At 37.7% G+C, this 23,341-nt stretch overlaps 1 protein-coding gene across 7 annotated transcripts in view; it reads left to right on the top strand.

Annotated features, from left to right (window-relative positions):
- NBEA (neurobeachin) overlaps positions 1–12,763 on the top strand; it is a 459,554-nt gene extending 446,791 nt beyond the window's left edge. For all 7 annotated transcript variants that reach the window (XM_071448498.1, XM_071448499.1, XM_071448503.1 and 4 more), the window contains 4 exons: positions 6,043–6,144; positions 9,412–9,608; positions 10,327–10,478; positions 10,973–12,763. In XM_071448498.1, coding sequence (XP_071304599.1) covers positions 6,043–6,144; positions 9,412–9,608; positions 10,327–10,478; positions 10,973–11,063 — 542 coding nt within the window. In that variant the 3' untranslated portion in view covers positions 11,064–12,763. The remainder of the gene's footprint in view (positions 1–6,042; positions 6,145–9,411; positions 9,609–10,326; positions 10,479–10,972) is intronic.
- The last annotated feature ends 10,578 nt before the right edge of the window (positions 12,764–23,341 follow it).

A 23,341-nucleotide genomic window follows, 5' to 3' on the forward strand; every position in this document is an offset into this window, starting at 1 on the left:
GATGGAGTTTGATAATTTGTGTTTTGATTTTTCTTCTCTTATGATATACAGGGATTTGTTTTAGCTGAGTGCTAATTTGTATACAAATTTTTTTCTCACATGGCAACTGTATATTTTTATATTTTATGATTACTTTATTGAATGTCTCTTTCAAACAAGAGACTTTGAAAATGAGAAGTATCTCAGAGTCTTTGAACAGATATACCAAAGTGGATGATAGAATTGCAGAAAAGTGAGGGACAGATGCTTTCATCTGAAACAGACACAAATTCAGAAAGTAATTTGGAAGTGATAAAAATTAATTTGCACACTTTAATTGGAATCAGACTCTGGCATGAAAGAAAGGAAGGGTAGGCAGCTTGTGCTAAAGGCTGATTGAATTTTTTTGTCAGGTAAGTATGTTGGACCGGGCCGCTTATCCTCTTGAGCCTCTCCATGCAATATATTACATTCACCCTCTGACTGGTGTTCTTTAAAAGGATCAATGCTATTCCTGTTTTTTCCCTAGAGCCTGAAATTTCATTGATCTTGGGACTTGACATTTCTCATTACCTATTGTAGCTTCCAAGAGGATGGTCACAAGAGGTGTGGGAGTTAACCCCACTTTTTCTAACAGCAACTGCACTGACCGTTGAAAAATGCTCTATCAGCCATAAGATGGGCTTGTTTAGCCTTATAACATAATCATCACAGGTGTTAAGAATTCATCCTGTCCCAGTGAGTGTGTTCAGTATATATCTGAAAGGTAAACTTTATCATAAAATATCTTTGTCAAGTCAATATACATTTTTCTGTGTCTGTCATTGTCATGGTTTAACAGTGGCACAATGCCAGTGCCCCCATGAGAATACCCTCTCCCTGGTTTCTGCTGTGAGATGTGACCAGGAATAAGCAAAGCAGGCTCCCACTTAGGAAAAAAAAATTATTAACTAAACTACAAGGGAAAGGGAGGAAAAAAAAAAGAAACACAAGGAAAATGAAAACTTCACAAATACATCTCCTCCTCCTCCCCACCAAATTCCAAATACAATACATCCCCCAAATCATTGGTCTGGCATCTCGGTCCGGCACCACCCTTCAGAATACTCAATCCTCAGTTCATCAAGAGGAGGAGTCCTTCTTGTGCCAATGGTGACCTCTTCCTGTCATGTCCAGCGCTCTCACCACTGAACGCGGACCAGAGCTGCTTCTAGGGTCGACTTTTAAGGATGCTTTGCCCCACTCCAAAAAGGCACAGTCTCAACTTTGGGACATCTGTCCCCCCCCATATTTTTCACCCCCTGGGGCTGAGGGGTACCCACACTGAACCCTTTTGGTCCTGGGGCATTGCCTCCCCCTCTGTATCACAAGGAACATGGCTCTGTCCATGGCTACACAAAAGGAGTCCAGCATAAGCTACTCCACCAGCTCTTCCACCTGAGTTCTTCTCTATTTCTCTCGTGGCCCATTTCCTCTTATCTCATCTCTACCTCTCTTCTCATTCAGCTCCAGGAGGATTAGCATTTGTAAGGTTTCCATCATCCAAGAAAAAGGTTAAAAATCTGAGGCTCTGTCTGTCCAGAACTCCCACGGCTGCCCCTTCTCACCACCCCCCCCCTTCTCCTTCTTGGCCAGCCACTATTAAATTTCAAGGTGGCACAAGCACAGGCACAGGCTCTCTCTCTGTCTCTCCTGGGGGGGGTGGCTGCCCGATGCCTCTCAGTGCTCCTCCTCCACCCTTCCATCCTGCAGGGGCCTTCCCCTCCCTTCTGTCCAGGGCCCGGCCTACCTCACCCGGCCCCATGGCTGCCCCTGGGCCTACCTCACCCGGCCCCATGGCTGCCCCTGGGCCTACCTCACCCGGCCGCATGGCTGCCCCTGGGCCTACCTCACCCGGCCCCATGGCTGCCCCTGGGCCTACCTCACCCGGCCCCATGGCTGCCCCTGGGCCTACCTCACCCGGCCCCATGGCTGCCCCTGCCCCGCCCAGCCCGCAGCCGGGCAGGGGAGCTCTGAACCTTTCACTGACCAGAACCCAAGAGAGCCTCCCAGGGGAGAGCCCTGCTTTAACCCCGTGTTCTCAGAGGTGGACCCAATGTCCCAATGGCCACATTAGGTGCCAGTATTAAAATCTGAGCACCAATTGGCCTGATCACAGCATCCCAGAAAACACATTTCCTGTCAAACCACCACAGTCAAGAAGTATATCTTTATGTGTTCCTTTTACATAACATAATTTTGAAACAATTTGAAGTTGCAAACATTAAGAGTTCTGCAGGTTTGTGTCTTGAAAAGTAGTTATTCTGAGCTCAGAACTTTCACTTGTTGTTTTATATCCCTTTTATTATTTTATCATATCCCTTTCACTATCACATTTTAATACACCCTAGCTTAGCCCTGAAATGGCAGCAGTTTAAAAATAGTCACTAGTGGGGTCTGCACCAAGAGGACTGGGTGGCTGGCTGAAGGCCCTGCACTGGCACATGGACACATGTGCTATCTGCTTTGTTTGTTTAAGGAGTTATTATGGTACTTGTAAGTTTATAGAGTTTAGTATTAATTTTTGAAATAACAAAATTTTGAGTATCTTAGCACTGCCAGAGCAGAAGCTCTTTGAAAATTGGTTCATATTTTTACTGGTACCATCTCTGCTCTGGTTGCCAAAGGCATCTCTCTTCTAAGGCTGCTATGTAAAGGGGAAAGAGCCAATAATCTACCTGAGATAATGCAGTTATCTCTAGTATTTTATCAACACATGTCAGTGTCCATGCTACACAGCATGCTTCATGGGAATTATACAGTGCAGGGTGGTTCTACAACTTGCCCAAGATTCCAAAGCAATTTAGTGAAAGAGATAAGAGATGCTACAAATCCATAATCTCCTGTGCTCCACTGTATTTTACCTTCTGGATTAGTGCAAGGTACCTGAAAGCCCTCTCACCTGGGTGAACTGTTTGTAGCTTTATACAATACTCCTCAGCAAATAAACCAGCTCTCCTTCCCAGAGCTGGGAATATTTTGAATATACTAATATTTTCCTGTCAGCAGTCTTTCTTTTACACTCATTGCTCTCTCATGTTGTGGGCACTGTTATTGACCGTTTTCTGTTTTGAGATATTCATATTTATTGGTTGTAGTATTATCTTTTAATTAAACTCTAAGATGTTTTTTTCTGACAGTAAAAATTTGAGAAGGCTCATACATTTTTACATCCATGAAAGCCATTGTATATTCTAAAATTTTGTTTTCTGATCAGCACCCCTGAAAAGTCCTGGCAGTAAAGCAAATAACAAAGTAAATTCTGTTTCAGCTAGTAATTCAGGTATAGCCTTGTACTTGCTTTTGTCAAAGTGAGAGATGAAATGGAAGCTAAAATTTGCCATGTGCTCTCATGTTTCTTTATACAGAAGCCTCCTAGATGTGTCCCCATAGAAATCTGTACACAATTCTTGGAAAAGGACAATATGAGAGAAAAAGTAACAGTCTTTTGTCTTTCTTTCCCTCTTCTTTTTTTCTTTGTTATGCAGGAGCACCATCTGTTCCCAAAGAACCTTACAATAATATTAAGCATTATATTTTTCAGCAAGAAGGAAATATGCATGTTATTTTAGACTTTCTAGAAAAACTTACTTGTTTGGAAATACAGCACATTTTTTTTTCCTTCTGCCCTCTAGTAATTCAGTTCAAAGGTGCACCTTTGGGGAAATCACAGGGATTTTACAGTGATGGTATCTCAGTTCTTAGGTAGGATATTTTCACCTGCAATTCCCTTAGAGCTGCAGCCTTTGACCTCTGGCTGCATCTATCAGTGGTGATGTGACAGTGACAGAATATTTTCCTAGATTTTGAATGATTCCTGGAGTTCACAGCTTCTTTCCTTTGCAATAAAATGTAATATGACTGGGGTTCATGCCACAGCTTTTTCTGTAGAAAGTATCAGTGAATAATTTTTTCTTTGAGCCTGAAGGGAAAAAAAATCCCATTTTCAATTACTGCTGGACAGTTACTCCTAATATTGTTATTCCATTATTAATTTGTATTTACTGAAAAACAGGACAAAATAAGACTCATAGATCTATGTTTCAGGGAAGTTGTTTCCTATAAGCATTTTCCTTTATAAATCAAGGAGTCAATGAAATATGCTTTTTTAGTCTATTCTGGATTTTTACAGTTCCTTGATATTATAGAACTTTCCTAGGAAACACTGAGGAAAATATCCTTTTGAAGATTGCATTATTTCTTTTCCTTCAAAAATTTTAGCCATTTAATAATTTCAGTCATCCAGTTTGATGCATCTGATGACACCTCTATAATCATAGCTTGAGCCATGATGGCCATTGAGCATAATCCTCTTTTTTCCAGGAGGACATACAGAAGGAAAAAAAAGTGGAGAATTTTGAACTTAATTAATTGCCCCCCTTTTTTTGTTTGTTTGTTTTTATGTTATGCACTTGGAGAAAAGAAACCCTTGAAAGGAGATGGAGTGCTCAAAGCAATGTTGATAGGGAAATCATAAAAATCAAAATGTCTTTGATGAGTTACACAAATAATCTTTCTGTTATTTCTGACATTCATCCTTCCCTAGCAGTAAATCTCAGTTTTCAGTTCACATCTTCAGTTTCCAGACTAAAAAGATTATTTTCTTGCAATATAGATTAAATTTTGGGAAACTAGGACTTATTGAGGTAGCTGTTTGCAGTAGAGGTTAAAAAATTTTTAATGTGTCTGTACATTGGAATAACCTGTTAGATTGGCACACTCTGTACTATTGGGTCCAAAACTGAATTGTTTCCTAACTGAAAGCTGATTTCCAAACTGATTTTCCAAACCCTGGTTTCCAAAATCCTTATATGTAGCTCATAGTACATACCTCTTTACAGAAAAAAAAATAAAGATTTCTTATTGACCCACCTTCTGTGCCATCCATGCTGTCCATAGTCAGTTGCATATAAAACTGGTTTAAATCAAAACATTGTACAATTATGAAAACTATGGTGAAAAAAGTAAATGGAGGCTGTTTTAATATAGTTATCTTTACGAACTGTACCACTCATCCCAGCAAAACCAGGTAAGACTTCCAGTCCAACACTGGTATTAAAGGTGACTGGTATTAATGAGATTTTTGCTTCCAATTCTTGTGAGAAAAGTGTGGATTAACCATTTTATTACTTTATACAGAATTAATGTTACAGTAATTTATCTTTACTTCCCTAGGTAATTTCTTTTAGTATGTGAACTACACTTGCAGAGCTCCGGTCCTTTTGAGTATCCCAGTTTCCTGTATTTCATTTGTATACAATGCAAGTATAATGATGTGAACTCTGTGTTATCTAGCAAGTTGCTAATTCTTTTTTTGCCAATTTCCTTTCTTAGCCTGACACAGCAATATCAAATACTAACCAATTAGGTTATCAGCATCTGTTCTTATTAGAAAGAATAGAAATGTTCCTGTTTGTCATGTAAATACTCTATAAATGCCCACTTGTTCAAAACCAAAATAAAATATATTTCAGTCCTGAATATATATTTATAATATCTATAAATAAATAAATATATAATTATGTGTAACAATAACTATCTTTAGGCATATTTTAATTTGTGACCATTCCATGTGTCTCTGAATCAATATTACCTATGCAGCAGTAGTTTTTTCTAGTACAGTGTTGTTCTTCTCTCCTTTTCCTACCCACAGTTTCACGAAACAAATTAGGATCATTATTAAAGGAACATCCTAAGTTCTTTAGGTTCATAGCTTAAGTCTGGAGACATATATGTTCAGTAGCAGGCCTTTACATTACAGCTGCTTTCAATAGCAGCACACTTTGTGTTCTTTTAATTAATTCATTAATGCATTGGTAAGTTGCAGTTTTGAAGCTTTATGATATCTGAATATATTTTGCTCGGTATCCTAAGTAAGAGATATTTAATCACACTGCACTCTGTCATGCTTAATAATTTCAAGCAAATTACAGCAAAGTTGTTTTGTTGATAAAACATGTCTGATTTGGCATTCCCTTGTTTTCTTTTTCTTTTTATTCTCACTTACTAATTTTTTTGTAACAGGTGATTATCCAGCTCCTCGCGCTGTTCTAACTGGTCATGACCATGAAGTTGTCTGTGTGTCGGTCTGTGCAGAGCTGGGACTTGTTATCAGTGGTGCTAAAGGTCAGAAACATTTTTATGATTTAAGTCTTAACATTTTTAGACTCTTAGTGGTATTTCTCAGACTTCTTTCAGTACACATACGCTTTAATTATTACTAAGACGTTGCAATTCTGGGAGAATCTGTAGCGCTTTTCTCTGAATATTGTTATTTACTATCTGCACTCACAAGTTTAGACACAAATTAAATTGATCATTCCTTCCAACCATCAGTTTATGCAGCTATTCTGCCCAAATCTGGAAGTGTATTTTGTAAAAATGTATACAATAATTCTAATGACATCTGGTGATTTTGAAGAAATCTGTTGATACAGACATGTATTTCAGGGAGGGCCAGCTCAAAATTCTCCACCTTGATCTTAATTGAGATCTTAATTTGTAGGACTGACCTCACTTTCCAAGGAAGCAGGATCAGTTTGCTTTGGAACTGGGTGCAGCATTCTGTCCAGTAGGGTTTTTTGTGATGTTTTCTAAAAAATGAGAAGTTGCAGGTTCTCCTTGTTATTTGTCTATGGAATCCGGAGCACCCAACAATTGCTAACATAAGTGTTCAAAATACTTTTCCAAGCCTGCAGCAATATCCTGTATAACTGGTAATCAACGCAAATAAAGCACCAGCCTCAATGAATGTTTGCTTCATCCTTCCTTACTGTTTCTCCTTATTTTATTCCATTTCACTGCTTCTGCCCACCTTCTCGTACTTCTCCTTAATTCCATGTCCACTTTTCTTCCCCCACTGCCCTCTTTCCTTCAGCTTCTTAACTTGTCAGACTGCATGTCTTTTTCTCTTTTCCTTTCCTATTTGACTCTCCCTCCTCTCCCCCTTTTCTCTTAGTTTCTTTTGTGTTTCATCAACTCATTTCCATTCTTATTTCATTTCCATTCTTATTTTCTTTCTTTGTATCACCCTCATTTTTTCTTTTTCCTCATATGTTTTCCAATCTCATTTCCACTCTACTCTTGCATCCACATCCAATGACTTGTTATCTCTTTCTATAGTGATGCCTGTTTTAGTCATCCCCATGGATATCTTTGTACTCATTTTTGAGTTTGCTGCTTCTGAGGGTAAGAAGAATGTGATGCTTGCTCTGCCAGGTTTTGCTCACAGCTGAGCTCCTGGGTTATTGCTTTTTATATTGTCTTGGAGCTCAACATTTATTTTTAAAGCTGAGTGTGAAACTTTTGAGTAAAACCATTTTTAACAGGAAACCCTAATGGGTCATTAACTCTTGTAATGGCACACTACATAACAGTCATAGGCAAAGTCAAGACATTTGTGAAAAGAATGTACAGTGATGCTGGAGCTAAATCTTTTTTCTTGATACACTGCTATTTCTTACCCTTTAAGACAGCTTCATACACTCTGGCTGCCATAATAGTCCACCCTTTCCAACTATCTTTTTTCAAATTGCCTCTTCTTAATAGAGATTGAATCTTTACTCAGTTATCTACTGATCCATTACCTATTTGCTGCTTTGGTAACTCACATTTTTACAGAGAACTAAAGATTTCAAAATCAAATTCAGAATATGTTTATAATTGATCAAGAGAAATGGAGGCCCAGTCTGTCTCTTAAAGTAGTCTTCTCGTGTTCTTCCTTTTGAAACTTTAGAACATATAAAAGTGCAGAGATAAAATATTTTTTTAAATTTCAGTTTTCCAAGATATGCCTTTTTAAAAGCTTTTTCTTCTGATCTGATAGTTTCAGTCCCTTTTCAGCTTCTTAGATCGCATCTCATGGCAGTATTGCATTTTCCTGCCATCCAGTCTGAGCTCAGCCTGTGCTTCCTGGTGGGCAGCTGCTCCTGTGGAACTGGCTGTGGCACTGTGATGACCCATGTAGCACTTGAGAACCTACTGAAGCAGGAAAACAGCACATTTAGGGTTCCTCTGTGGAAAATCTTATTAATCAGGTTGATGTTTCCACATTCTTACCCAACAAACCCAAAAAACAATCTGTATGTCCTTACAGTGGCATCCTAAATCAGATGTGCCTTTTTGTGCCCATGACTATTCAGCTACGAAGGTATTTTCTTTTGAAAAATCTAACAAGGTAATTTTTCTAAAGGTGAAGGCATCACTTTTTGTAATATTCTGGTACTTCAGTATTTCCAAAGATGAAACTCAACTATTTGAGAAAATAAATTATTTCCATTGCAGTGAAATCCCATGGATGCAGCCAAACTTGGTGTTCCTCTGCATAAGATGTTATGCAAACACAGATAAAAGCCTGTATCAGAGGGTTCACAGATAAATGTGCTGATGCTGATTCATTCTACCTGGGCAAACCCAGCTGCTGTGTGAATTTCAAATAAGTTAGAAGGACTTAACATGAGATGGCTGAGTCTGCCAATATGAATTTACTTTCAGGGTCATGAACCAGTTGTATAAGGAAGAGATTAATGTGCAGTCCAGGATTATCCTGTGATTCATAAAAGAAAACATTTAGAATTTCCTGTGACTCATTACATTTATCAGAGGGGAGACCCTTTTTCTTAGGAGGAATACAGATCTCACTCTCAAAACAAACTTTTCTCATTGTTCTTGAAATGTAAATAACTTAGTTTTGCATCTTAAAATGTAGATTTGCGTCTTACATTGTAGATTTCATAGCTGTTTGTTTCTTTCATGAGTGTAATAAAAAGACATCACAATCTCATATTAAAATCTCTCTGGAGCAAATGGAGTTACAGTATGATCTGAAATCTCTTATAGTCCAAGTATCATTGTGACTCTTGGCTTTCACATGACTCCCATTGCTGAAACAAATCAGGACTAAAATCTACGCATAACAAATGTTTATTGGGAGAGAGGATCTACAGGAACTGCCATTGTCTATAGGAGAAATATGCAGTAATATGATTACATGCCCTATGGGAATTGCTCCCACTAGTCACTGATAGGGCCACATCTGTTTAATGTGAATGGGCAGGCTAAAGAAAGTTCATGTTCTTGGAGAAAATCACTAAGAGTGAAGCTTCTGAATGCTTGGGAAGAGGAAAGTGTTTTTTAGAAGACAGATCAAGGAAAACTCCTACCACCCTATGTAAATAATATACTTCTGGGCATATTGTATTTATTTTCTTAACATGCTAGCTCTTGCATTTCCTTTTCTGTTGTATTTGTTAAATTCTTTAAGTTAACATTGCAGCTTCTTATATCTATGCAGCACTAATGTGATATAAAAGTGTATTATGCATCATTTTTGTGCACAGACCATATAGTTTGTATAAACAGCCAATTTATGATATATTATGTTTTCATATACAGAAGGTCCTTGCCTAGTACACACAATTACTGGAGACTTGCTGAGAGCCCTGGAAGGAACAGAAAACTGCCTGTACCCTCGCTTAATTTCAGTATCTAGTGAAGGTCACTGCATCATCTACTATGAAAGAGGACGGTTCAGCAATTTCAGCATTAATGGCAAACTCTTAGCTCAGATGGAGATCAATGATTCAACCAGGGTAAATCTAAATGCAAACAAACATTTCTTGTGTGTTGTCTTTCTTTATTAAAATAAATTGAATTTATTTGCTGTATGGTTTAGAGGAAGTCATATATATAAATTTGCTGCCTGCTGGTTAAGCCATTCAAACGCATATCCTTTCATCACCATATCCAAATATCAAAATGCACTTAAGCTTTTCTAGAATAAATAAGAAAAAATAGTTTATGAGCCCACAATATTCCCAGAATTTTTGTTTGGAATTAAATTTCCGTGGAAAATTTGTCTTTGAAACAAAATGCTCAGAAAGTCCTCATTCTTCATTTATTAGCCAAGACATGAATTCATGCCTTCAGGGCTCTGCTCTGTCACAAGCACTTGAAGCAGCATTAGGAATGCATATCGCTGCTCTGTTTAGATTGTAGTGATAGCACTGAGTATTGTAGAACAAATTCTGGTATGTAGAAATGTGCTGAACTCAAGTATTGGCAGATTTGGTCAAGGAGCTTTTTTGTTATCAGTCATGTTTGATGCCACACAATTGCTTTTAAAATTTGATGATACAACATATGTGGGTTTATTTTTGGACTGGGAGAAAGAGGAGAGGAAGCATTTTGCTTCAAATTTAAAGTGGGCAGAACATAAGGAATGCTTTTAAGTCAATTCAGTGTTTAAAATATTTATCCATTTCTATAAAAGCTAACTGTGTGCTTGGGATTTTTTGTTTTCTTCTGAAGGCAATCCTCCTGAGCAGTGATGGGCAGAACCTGGTGACAGGAGGAGACAATGGTGTAGTGGAAGTATGGCAGGCCTGTGACTTCAAGCAGCTCTATATTTACCCTGGCTGTGATGCTGGCATAAGAGCTATGGATCTGTCTCATGATCAGAGGTGAATTTGTCATTCATATTTGTATGTAAATACTAAATTTAGAGAAAGAATACATCTCCATGAACTTTGAGTATATGGTATGGAGTCATTAACAGGATGTGTAAGAAACAATTATTCAGTTGTTTTCCTGTTCATTTATCTGATTCAACACTTACTCTGATAATTGAATCTCATCATGCAAGCACTTAACATTAAGGTGAGGTCTTATTTCATTGAAAATAGTAAGCCAGACAGCTAGCAAAATATGACTAAAACTGCATTAACTTAAAAACAAAGAAATAGTCAGATTGGATCAGAGTGCAGTAGTGCCTATTAAATGCCTTAGAACCAATTGCAGAAGTTTGAGATACATTTCTGATTTTCAGCCAAGCTTAAGAACTTCAGACAGCGTTGCAAAAAGTGCCTTGCTCTTTTAGCTTTTTTCTGTCTATGAAAAACCATAGCTCAATGAGGCAAAAGAGAATTAACATCAGCATCTTTGATATCTTTTTCAGAACTCTGATTACTGGCATGGCTTCTGGCAGCATCGTAGCTTTTAATATAGATTTTAACCGGTGGCATTATGAACATCAGAACAGATACTGAAGTGCAGTGAAGAACTGAAAGCCCAGGTAAAGCTGAGAGCACAAGTGCTGCAAAGAAAGGTGTAGTCTCTGGTGGAAAACCACGTCTGCATTGACCTCCGTTGTACATTCCATTACACCCAGCAATAGCTGTACATTGTAGTCAGCAACCATTTTACTTTGTGTGTTTTTTCACAACTGAACACCAGCTGCTGAAAAGCAAGCTTGTATCATGTAAATTATATGAATTAGGAAATGTTTTGGTAATTATTTCATATATCTTTGTTTATTGAGAAAAGGTAGTAGGATGCGCCACAAGAGACTTTTGAAAATTCTGGGGAACCTTGTGTCCAGTTATTTCAATGTTTAGGCTTTGAACCTAACATGCATCCCATCTCCAGCCTCTTTTCAAGCTGAGATTAAAAAAAATATGTTTGATACTTTGTACATCAGATGCACATCTTAACTTTAAAGGGATACTTTTGTAAAAGTAAAACCTTGTATAAAGAACAAAACTGTTTCTTAATTTTATTGTGGAGTTACAACTTGCATGTACTTTAAACCTGATGTCTTGAAGGAACAGGTGCATTCACACAAATCAGACTGGAGATCTGCCTAAGGGTACAGCTTGTGTTAAAGGGTTGAATTTGGGAGCAAACAGTAATTCTGACATTTTCACCAACACATTTTTCACTTTTTGAATCTAAAGTTTACCCCTCTTAAGTGGAGTTCTGCTCACAAAGCATTTGGATAAAAAGCCATCATTTGCCATATTTATACTTTATACAATAGAAATTAATTTCCTCCCTTTAAAATTTAAAGACTAGACAGAAAGGGAGCAAAGAGGGAAGTTCAATTTAATGCTTTGTAATGCTTAATAATTCCCAATACAGACAAAGTGCTATACTTCTGGATTATTAACATTTGGCATATAAATCATGGGCAAGAGAGCCCCCACTGATTTTTTTTCCCCTTATTTTTAATCTGAGGAGCTTAGTTGATTTGACAGCCTTAGCTTCATTTCAGAGGTGACTGAGGTTGTTCTTTTCAGTTCTTCTGAAAATCTCACCTGAAGCCACTCAGACTAAGGCACTTCATCTTTTACAATACTGTAACAATAACTATCAGAATAATTTTCTGCACATTGTACTGATCAAATTACACACCCAGGGGTATATACACTTTAATTCATGTTTCTTCTTTGTATATTTGGTGACTGTATTGTCATAGATGTACATATTGTGTCGGTAGGGCTATGAGGCATGTAACAGGAATGTAATTTTCTCAGAATTTACACTCACTTGCAGTCATTTATTTAAAAAGATAATGGATTCTTTGTATTGGCACTTTGCACCAGGAACATATCATTATTTATTGATGTGATTACTTATTTGTTATCCACCTTGTATTAGTAAGTTTAGCCCTGAATTTCCTTCTTCATTGTTGTTTGTATTTATAAGGTCCGGAAATCATGGGGATCAACGTAATGATTAAGTTATTCATCACCTGTCTGTAAGCAATATCTTGAGTTTGTAGCTTAGAATTGGGAGACTATTGAACATCTGGAAGACAAGTTCATTTCATCTTGAGATCATGGTGAAATATTTTGGATATATAAATTCCTTAAGCTATTGTAACCATGTTTTATTGCAAAGATGTAAAATATGCCAGATGTGTGTGAGTTGGAAATCAAAAAGAAAAATAAAATATGCAAAGAATTCAGTGATTATTTTTCATTCCAATGCAACTTTTTTAACAGCATTCCCATTATCGTTATGAACAATTATTTTTCAGAAATTCTTACTTATGTGCTAATTACATGCCAAAGGTATGCAATTCTGGGTGGTTGTTTTTCCTGGGGTCTCGGGAAAAAAAACCTCACAGGTTACAGAGTGACCTCTGCAAGTCTCTTGATTGTCATGAGAGAAGCCACTAAAGTTACTTTGGTCAGCAGAAGTAAAAAAGAAGAACAAAAAATCTAAGCCTTTAAGGCATACTAAGGATCCTTGTGAGCAGGAAATAATCGTATGTAACAGATCTCACAGAGAGCAAAGGTCTGATGAGAGAAATTTTGGGTATCTCTCAATAACTGATAACATGGAATAAATTTAATCTTATTTTGGGCATTGAAAGTTAGAGATCTACACTGCTTGCACAGCATAACAAAACAGAAGGGATAAGTTACCTTTTGGAACTGCTGAGTACCCTACAAAGATTACAGCAAGTAAGTGGGGACATACATGTATATCTATATGTCGGATGTCTAATTTAAGGTAGCAATGGTAAATGAAATATTCTCCTCCCAGAAGTAAAAACTCCCAGAAGTTTTCTAACTCTCAATAGCAGAATAGCAACCAACACTTCAATTTGTTGCCCTAGTAATTTCCTTTAAATTTAGAAGGATTGTTCTTTAAATAATCATCAAAATGAACAAAAGCCAATATTTGAGAACCTTATTAGAATACAGTATACATTTTAGCAGTTATCTATTTATATCAATCAGCTTTTGAAAGTATAATGACCTCACTTGATTGTTTTGAAGCTGTAGGAGATATGGGAGAGGAGAGGATTGGTATGTTAATAGTGTCCTGTGAGACAGTTTATTGATATGTCACAACCTCTATTCCATCATTATACAAGTGTCACCCCTAATTTTGTATTTTATTCAACAAATTGTTTTAAAATGCACCATTGCAATTAAAAAAAAAATGGATATTGCTATTTTTTTAATTAATACTGTTGTTTTCATTAAGTCTCTCAGCATGGTGTTAAATACAATCTAGTCACAAATTGGAAGCTTTTGTGCCCATGCAAACCTTTACACGAGAAATTTGCCATGGGTTTACAAGAATAAAAATTTACTCTCACTGTATTGCATTCATAGGTAAGGGTACCCAAACAAGTCAGACTCATAAAAAAGATAATAATAATAATAGTTTAATGTTACTACTACTAATAATAATAATAATAATTGTTCCAAGATATTTCAATTCCTTTGTTTTATTTGTTGATTTGTGTTAATTACATTAGCATACACCCATCTATTTCAGGGTCTCTTATAGTAAACAGACAATATATACAGATCTCCAGTAAATGTCACAAGTCTTTCCAATGCTTCAGCTGCCCATTTCTGTCACACAGTAAATCTTGCCTTTTTTCTCTCTAGAAATCTGAGCTACTGATCCCAGGGAGTGTCTGAGAGCTGCTTGTGGAACATGAAGCAGCTTTGGCCAAACCAGTTAAATGCAACGAGTCTCTCAGCTAAGGGAGGTGCAGCTTTAAGGATACAACTGTGCAACTAAAATATGCCTACGATGTAGATAAGGCACAGCTACTGGCTGCCTTTCTGCCAGTTCATCCTTGGTTAAGCACTGGACTACAAGTCATTGCAATCCAGGACAAGTGATGCAAGAGCTGCGAGGTGTATTCCTCATCTAGATCCTACCACTGTTGAGGAGAATTCTGCTTTCTCTACATGAGCAATAATAAAAGAGAGGCTTCTGCTTATTTACCCCAAGGAAAGACTAGTTAGGCTCAATTTACTAGGAAAGCTTTGGATAAATAATGATTTTGTTGATAGAGAACCTTGCAGGTTGTGTGTGTAGAGCTAAAAATGCTGCCTGCGAGCAGGAGTTGTGGAGAATGTTTTTTATAATGCAGTGCATCAGCCCTGCTGACAAGCAAGCAGGATGAAGCAAGCCTCGTGCTGCCAGGGATAAAAGTATTTGAAGCAGACACAAGGAGCGAAGGGCTGACTTATGACAACATCAAGAAAACCACCTCCTGATACAAGATGTTTAGTGCATATGAATATTTCATTTGGATCCTTAAAGCTGGAGTTTATGCTTACAATTTTCAAGGGCTTTACTGCAAACTGGTTTTATTTAGGCTTTGGGGTGTGTGTGAGTGTGTTGGGCGTGTGGGGGTGTGTGTGTGTTACTTCCAAACTCCAAAAATGCATGGACAAAAGCTAGTATTTAAAGCAGCAAAATAGTACTGGACATTTATATGCCTATGCAATACAGTACAGTTTATAGACTCCCTAGACTAGTGATTAATTTTGCAACATCTATAGTTAAGTTTCAATATCTGAAGCTGATAAGCAAAACAAGTCTGGTGTTTGCTTTCTTATAAAGTTTATAAGCTGTGGCCATATTATTAGTTTACATAAGGATTTACATAGATGAAAATCTGCCAAACAGCTGACTTGGTTTATAGTCCATCCATGGTGAACAACCAAATTTTGGACACTGGAAACAACTACTTTTCAAGTTACTGAGATGGAAATGACTCTTAATTCTTCATCAAAAGAGTACTCAATATTAGTTAGATGTCTTTCATTAAATTATTGCTATTCTTTTTACACATTTGAAAACTCATCAAAACTATCAAGTCTATCTTTCACAAATTATTGTGATAGTAAATAATCTCATTATTTTAATTTATCTATAAATTACTTGTGAACCACTATTTTCTATAGGATAATGTCACAATGAAGACTGTCATCATTTGATTCATTTTCCCTTTTAATATATCGGCCAGGATTTTGTAGTTTTAATCTTTTTCTTTTTAAAGGCAAAAATCAATAACTCGAAAGATACCCCATCCATACCCTTTAAACTCTTTGAGGGAAATTACAGAATACACTGCCTTGAGACATTTTACATATGCTGAAGATTTAATCTCAAGCACACAGAAGTTAAATAGTCCCTATTATTTAATTTATGTTTTTCATGGAGGGATAGTTGACACATACAGTATTTTCACTGGGAACTTCTAGAATAATATAGTTCCACCTTTAAAATTCCTCAGGTAATTTATTTGCCTTGTGTAACATCCCAAGCTAGAGGACTTTCTACAAAGAGTCCTCAGCTTATTTCAGAGGACCAAAATGCCATCAACCAGTGGGCAGAATGGGCTCAGTTTGTCCTGGAGTTGAAGCACTTACATCTTTCCCTGGTGTGGATAATTGGTCAATGGATGCGAGTTAGCTTGACTGATTAATGAAAATGTTTTTTATATCAGATGGGCTGGAATTCCTGAAAACAATGACAAACATGTTACAAGGACATGTTTGCATCCCAAACATGCTCAATTTCCAGGTTTCATGTTTGCATCCCAAACATGCTCAGTTACTAGGTCAAAATGAGGAGGAGTCCCCCTGCTGTCTTGGCCTCCACACCCCAAGTTTTGGTGGAAGCACATTGCACATCCCCGGGAGCAGCAGTGCCACAGGCCAGGCGAGGTGCTTGGCTGCACCTGTGCTGCCCAGGAGGTGGAACCTGGAAGCCACAGAGGTGTAATCCTGGCTGGGCTGGGCTGTCTGAAGCCATCACACAATTCTGCTGCTTGATGTGTGAGGGGCACCAGCTGCTTCCTGCCTGGGTGTGGCACCAATGGCCCCTGTGCACAGGGGGTGAGGCAAGAGGGTCCTGAGTTAAATCACATTACCACTGACACCCTCTCTGCTCCTTCAGTTTTATCTGGTTATTAATCCCATACTTGTCAAGCCAATAGCATGAGAAGGTAGGGAAAGAAGAGTCTGGGTTTCAAACCCCTCCCCTGAGGGAACCATGTTCTCACTCAAGGCAGAAAGAGAACAGCAATTTTGAGCACATGATGGGAACACTTCATATTAAAAAGTGTGTTCCTTGTGCACTGGACACTTCCTGGAGTTGACAGGGACAAGAGAAGCACAACACCTACAGTCCACCTAAACCTTCATTTGCAGCTGGACCTTGTTGGACCAAGGTAGTTATGTGTGCTCTGGTGCAGGCTGGCATTTCAACTGTGCATTGCAGTAAATGATACAAAACAGCTTTCATGGATTTACAGGCAGGTAGCCAGCCTAGCTCTTTAATAACACTCTCAGGAAGGTACATAGTGATTGACTGGAAAATATATTACTGGGGAGAAAACCATGAAGATATAAAAGGCAATCGTATAAATGTCACAACAAATGAATATACAGCAACATTTTAGACAGAAGAATTTTTATTCCAAAAACCAGAATATATCTTCCAGGTTAATGAGTGTTCTAAGTGCCAGTGACGATGTATACTGACTGCAGAGCTTTTGCATATGTTCTGGGCTTGTCCAGAGTGACACACAGCTGGCCACAGACAATAATTAGCAAATGCATACAATCCTTTTGCAGTCCAGAGTAACTCATTTGCAAGATTGGTTTAGGAGGTACTGTGGTCACTCTTGTCTAACGCTCTCTTCTCAGTGAACTTTAGAATACTTTACCTTAAATTTTTCAGTCTAATATTGATCTCAATGCCTTTTGACATTTGGACAGAGGAGATTTTATGAAAAACTTGGATTTTGAAATGCATCTCATACAATTCTAAATAATGAGTTCAACATAGTCTGATAATAAGTATAGTAAGTATTATTTTCTGTGATAAAGTAGATCTTCTCTAAGCATGGAAAAACTTTATAAAAGAAAAAGTAATTTATACATGTAATTTCTGAGAAGACTCTGGTACTTAAGGGGGATTTTATACAAATAGCTTCTCTTTATGTACAGACACTACCACTTAACCATTTGTGTGCTTTGAAGAGGATTCTTCAATCACTTAGGTCTAAGTTGGTATGCATAAACTACATCTAAATGTGCAAAATGTATCAAACACAGGATTCTCACTGTTCTGTATTCTCTGACAGTATTCAACCAGTGACAACAGCCAATTTTAGCTCAAAACCACATTTTTGGTGAAACAACTTTCAACCTCAAGCTCATTTGAAATTCTACCTTTCTTTGTATTTGCACATTTTGTGCAATCTTATTTTTATAATATATTTATTATATAATTCAGCAAAACAGAAACAAGCTATGCTTCATCCTAAGATTATTATTGTTCAAAATAGCTGTTACTAGAGAGACTATATCTAATTGTACCTAATACGTAACCCAAACTTCAGAAACAAAAATAAAACCTGTAAAATTCTTTTTCTATTTGAGTAAGTTTTCTAGATGCAGCAAGCCACATGTATTATTGAAATACTCCAGATGACGGTCTGTATTTTTTTTAGTTATACACCCACAGCTGCAAAGATGTGCTTCCATAAAAATATTTTATTAAACAGGTAAGCTTACATGGCACAAATGTAGGCCACTTTTTAGCCCAGTTCACTCAAAAATTGTAAGATTAGTAAATCTACCTTAATGATTAGCAATTGCCTAGAAAACCTCTGTGCAATCTTACTGTTTTTATCATAGAAGTGCAGGGATTACCAAATACTGCAAAATTTTCATGAAGCTTTATTCTAGGATTTTTTAAAATTATTTTCAGGGTGATGGACAATTAAGAGGACCAAACTCTTAAGTCAGCAAACTAGGATTGTCAGGCAGCAGGTGGATAGTTTATATATTTCGGATTTTCAAGAGACTTTTCCTGGTAATGCTAGATGTGCCAACAGTGCATGAGCTGAGCAGCAACCGGGTCATAAGAGACAGAAAACAAACATGGAGAACTGCAAGCACATAGCAAGGTGCTTCAACAATCCTATTTTCTCATGGGATAAGAATGGATGACTCATCCTTTGGCATGATGTTCCAAGGCTTTGATAAAAGCACTGTATTGCCCTTTTCTCAAAGGAAAGGCATCAAGTTGGCCTGAAGAAATCATACAAATCACTGCTGTTCAACATTCTGTTCCCTGAAGTAGGAATATCCAGATGAAAGAAATAGGGAGCAGCACCACCAACATCTGAGTAACACAAGTGCCCCCAGCTTCCTAACAAGTGAAGCCATGTTGCTGACAAGCACCCTATTAGCTCTGTCCTTCAAAGCCTTATCTAGGGAGACTGCTGTGAAATCAGGGAAGAAAATAAGAATTCAGCTGTCATAACAGCCTGAGTGAATCACCTGATTGAACTCTCTATTTTCAGAAACCAGTCACTGTAACTGTGAAGTGGATCTGGAGAGGCCACCTTCATGCCGGTTCCAGCTGATAAGTAGAAAGTGACACTTCGTAATGTTAGCCTAAATGCTTCTCAGAAAGACCATACCTGAATTAAGGAAAGACCAGATGCATTCCTTGATTTCACAAACAAGTTCACTTTTCCTTATCTATCCACTACACTAAAAATCAATGGGTAACTGAGAATGTGAAGGCTAAAGGGACTCAAGACACTTATTACACAAGACACTTAAGCTCAGTGCTATTTATGGTAGAAAATTACACTGACTTACAAAATAGTTGTAAGAAAATGTTCTTGAAAATTTAAACTTGTTTTGTATGTTTCAAAAAATTATCACATGGATCTTATGCAAAAGAAGACTGACAGGTATTTAGATACAAAAGAGAGACATTTTGAATTGACTTTACCACTACTAAATCTAGTTTACAGTGCTACACTGGCTTATAAGCCTGGTTAAATTCCAGAGGAACACACTTCATGGCAACATTTATCTGTATATCACAGTTGACACTTAATTTATCATAGTTTTCTCTGTGTCTTCCAGCAGAGAAGACAACTAGGCTGAAGTCTGAATTTCTAATAAAAGTCTTGTGTGACCCCCCTGAATTAAATCATATAACCATTAGCATTTGAAGTGCACCATCTTGTAAAAACACCTCCTGAAGACTGAAACTCAAAGCTTGTTGATTCTTGCCTAGTTTGTCCCCAGATGAACTGATTCTCACTGAGGTGAGTTCATGTTTTTGAGCTGCTTACCAACACACAGGTGGGTTTTAAGTCCATAAGCTGAGACCTGCTCTGCATGGAAAGGCATCCACTAAATCCAGATATTTTTCACCCAATGCTTCAGTTATCCACAATCAGATATCCAAATCTGTACAGGCCACCAAAGGCTACTGTTATTGCAAATGGAAATATGTGAGCAGGCACTTGTGGAGAGAGAGCCATTTGAACTGTTGAGACTTACATGTCAAAGAAGCCTAATGAGAGAAATCTTTCTGTGATAATACATACTTATTTCTCTCCCCCTGTAGCAAATACAGCCTGGGGTGACTGGCTCAGAAGGAAATACCTCATATCTATAGAAGTTAATGCATTATAAACCAGTGTTGATCATCCAGTCCCTCCTTTACATTTGATCCTGACAAATTTGGCCTCTCCCTGCCCTGCAGGTGTGGCTTCTTCTCTTAACTGTCAGGTAAAGTGAATCAGGAAGTAGAAAGAGATACCTTCTCCCTCTTTTTTTGTGCCCCACTGTCTTCATTCTTGATTAGATGTGTTCTTTGGATATATTAAAGCTTAGTCACACTGCCCAACGATCATCTCTCAGAGCTGTGTTACAGCCATACCCAGAACAGTGCTGAAGTACATAATGCGTAGAAAGGGGGAAAGTGAAAGAGAGGAGAAATACAAAGGACCTCAGGAGTGGGAGGAGCTAAAAAACCTGGCATGGCCTGCTGAGAATGGGTTGTCCCAGGGAAAGGCAACCTGAGCCACCGGCTCTGTACAAAGTAATACATCAAGTATCTACTTCAAGTCAGGTAAATAGAGGGTGATGGGGTTTTCTGGTTGGATCTTCGCAACATTGCAGCATGATTTTCTGTCTCCTGTGGTCCCAAACTGTGATTCCTGCTTGCATGTTGTAAATTAATAAGTGGACTTGCATTTTACTGTATCCTGATTTGAACCAAAGGTGCCTGTAACAAAGAATCCCTTACATGGGATCCAGCAAATTCAAACCACAAGATGAGGGCTGCAGAATAAGTGCTAAATTCACCAAAATCCTGTTGAAGGTATTCAGAGAGTTCAGTAGCCCTCTGTAAAAGATGAACAAGCAAAAATAAGGTCTGGAGATCAGGTGAAGAAGTGGCTCCTGGATACCAGTAATAATCAGAAAAATTCCTGGGTGTTTGAGAACCATGCTTAGACCCAGAGATATGTCCTTAGCTTGTGCAATTTCTGATAATTCACAACTAAGTGAAGGTTTTAACACATTGGGGAGTTCAGTGGCCACAGCAGAAATTTGCAGCCAGACCTATGATCTGGGCAGAGGAAGGGAGAAGAGGAAAGGAATCCTCAGCATGTTCCATGTTCCTGATCTAAGGACAGGATGCTTATCAAAGGACAAAAATGAAAATACAACAACATGCCCTAATGAGAAATCTGAAAATACCATGTATTTTCTGTATTTTGTAACTGCCTTTTAAACTCAATTGGCTTATGAATCATACAGCTCTGACAGTATTGCAATTTCTGTTCCTCAGCTATAGAGCACAGATGCAGCAAAGAGTTAAAGTAGAATTAATTTGCTAAATAATTTAACTAAGCAGGGTGAGTTAAGTAGGGTTCCACAAAATGAAATTCATTATAGCAAGTGAGCCTTACAGATAACACAAACACCTGCCTGAAATACCTGAGAAAATCCACAGAGAAAATTTCAAAACCTCCCATGAAACTGTAAAAATTGTCTTGTGTAAACTGTTGTACGTTTTATTTGTTAAATTGTGTTTATTTTATTGTTGGGGGAAAGAAAACTGGTTATTAAAAACATTTTATTTCAGTCCAATTTTTTTTATAATTTTACTTTGTCAACAGATGGGGGGATATATTCCAAACACATAATGGGTTTATCACTTTTCAAATGCAACTGCTGCCAAATCTCAAACATTAGAGTCTTCTCTCAGCTGCAGCATTGTGAACAACAGAATAATTATATTGCGTTTCACAAATGTTTATGACATTTTAAATGAGAAAAAATTATTTACAATTAGTATATTTTCATTAGGGTGTAGGTGTTGTCTGGTAATAATTCAACAAATATTGTCATCAAAGTTGAATGGTTTGGTGATAATATTCATTAGGCAGAATGAGCTTCAAAAAATGGTTGTCGACATTTGTTCTTAGTTAACTCTGATAAAGAACTGTAGAAAAGACCAAATGCAATATATCACAATTTCTAAGGTTGGTTTGAATTACACTACTGACATTTTATTATATATTTTGTGTTGACCAGCTTTAAAAAATTTATGTAGTGTTTGTTTTGGAATGGAGGTAATTTCTGTGGTTATGGATTAGCAGTGGAGCTTGGCTTTTCCCACTCTCTGTTACCCCAGGCTATAGCCAGAGAATAATTTTTGTTTGATATTGCCAACTTGGAATTTATAGGTGCACAGCTCAAACCACCAGTTGCCAGAGGCACTCATAAACCCTTCTTCCTAGCACAAACTATCAATATATAACCTGATCAGGAGCATGCACTGAAAGTAATGGCTCTTTGTTTCCTTCCAGCTGCAAAGTGCCATTGCCGGCCACGCAGGATTTGGGTAAGAGGAAAGCAGTGACAGTTACTGTTCTCTGACAGATGCCTCAGCAATTTCAACCTGCTGATATTCGGTGCAATTAAATAGCCCTACTTGGAGCCATTCTACTGAGAAAATCTGGCCAAAACTTGCATTTGGTCTGAATGAGACCAGAAGGACTCAGTAGTCAGTGTCTAACATGGAACTCTGAAGTGGAGGAGAGGTGAGTGTGTCCTCTCCTTCCTCCTTTGTTCAATTCAGACACTTCTGGTGAAGTGGAATTTCTTCTGCAAATCACAAATTTTCAGAAATCTGACAAGTCCAGAAGAAGCATCTTTTCATATAGCAATTTTATCAGAGAAAGGAAGTCCAGAGTTGTGTCTGTAAGGTGCTGATCTGAGATGTGAGGGAATCCTTAATCCAGAGCATTTTTTAAATGTCAAGAGCATTTTGAGGAAGACTGAGCAGGATCTGATGCCTGGGTGGGTACTGCGCAGACTCGGGCATGGAAAGAGTTGACCCTTCATCAAAAATGTTCAAAAGAAGATTTTATTACATTTCAGTGATAACAATAAGCCTCTCCTAAACCACAGGAGTTATTACAAAAAAAATATTCCAGTATCGGTCCTTTATTCATATCTGCCATGGGAAGACCTTTGCAACATCAATGAAAGCCCAAGCAGATTACAAAATTTATGCTGTATGGAGAGGAGGTTTTTAATAAAGGCATAAAAGGAAAATGGATGCTAAGCATGACAAACATCTGCACAAGAACAAAGAAGGTGAAAACCATCTTCATCTGCCCAGTCCTACAAATGCTGTGTGTGCCCTTCCTGCCATAGAAACAGGACACTATAGGCTCAGCTTTCACCATCTCCAAAGACTTAGACAGAAATGTGGAACAGTTGAAAAATCCTTCAGACTGTATAATATAGGAGATCATAAAATCAGTAGGAGAGTTTGAAAATTATTTAGATTTATGAGCTGATGGAAATTACTTAGACATCCACAAGGACAGAATCTCTTCCATGAAGTCAAACTGCTTAAAGATCAAAGTATTTGTATCAACATT

This window comes from Agelaius tricolor, unplaced genomic scaffold, assembly GCF_023055355.1.
Source record: "Agelaius tricolor isolate 1412-34295 unplaced genomic scaffold, bAgeTri1.0.p SCAF_26, whole genome shotgun sequence".
NCBI classification, from domain to species: domain Eukaryota; kingdom Metazoa; phylum Chordata; class Aves; order Passeriformes; family Icteridae; genus Agelaius; species Agelaius tricolor.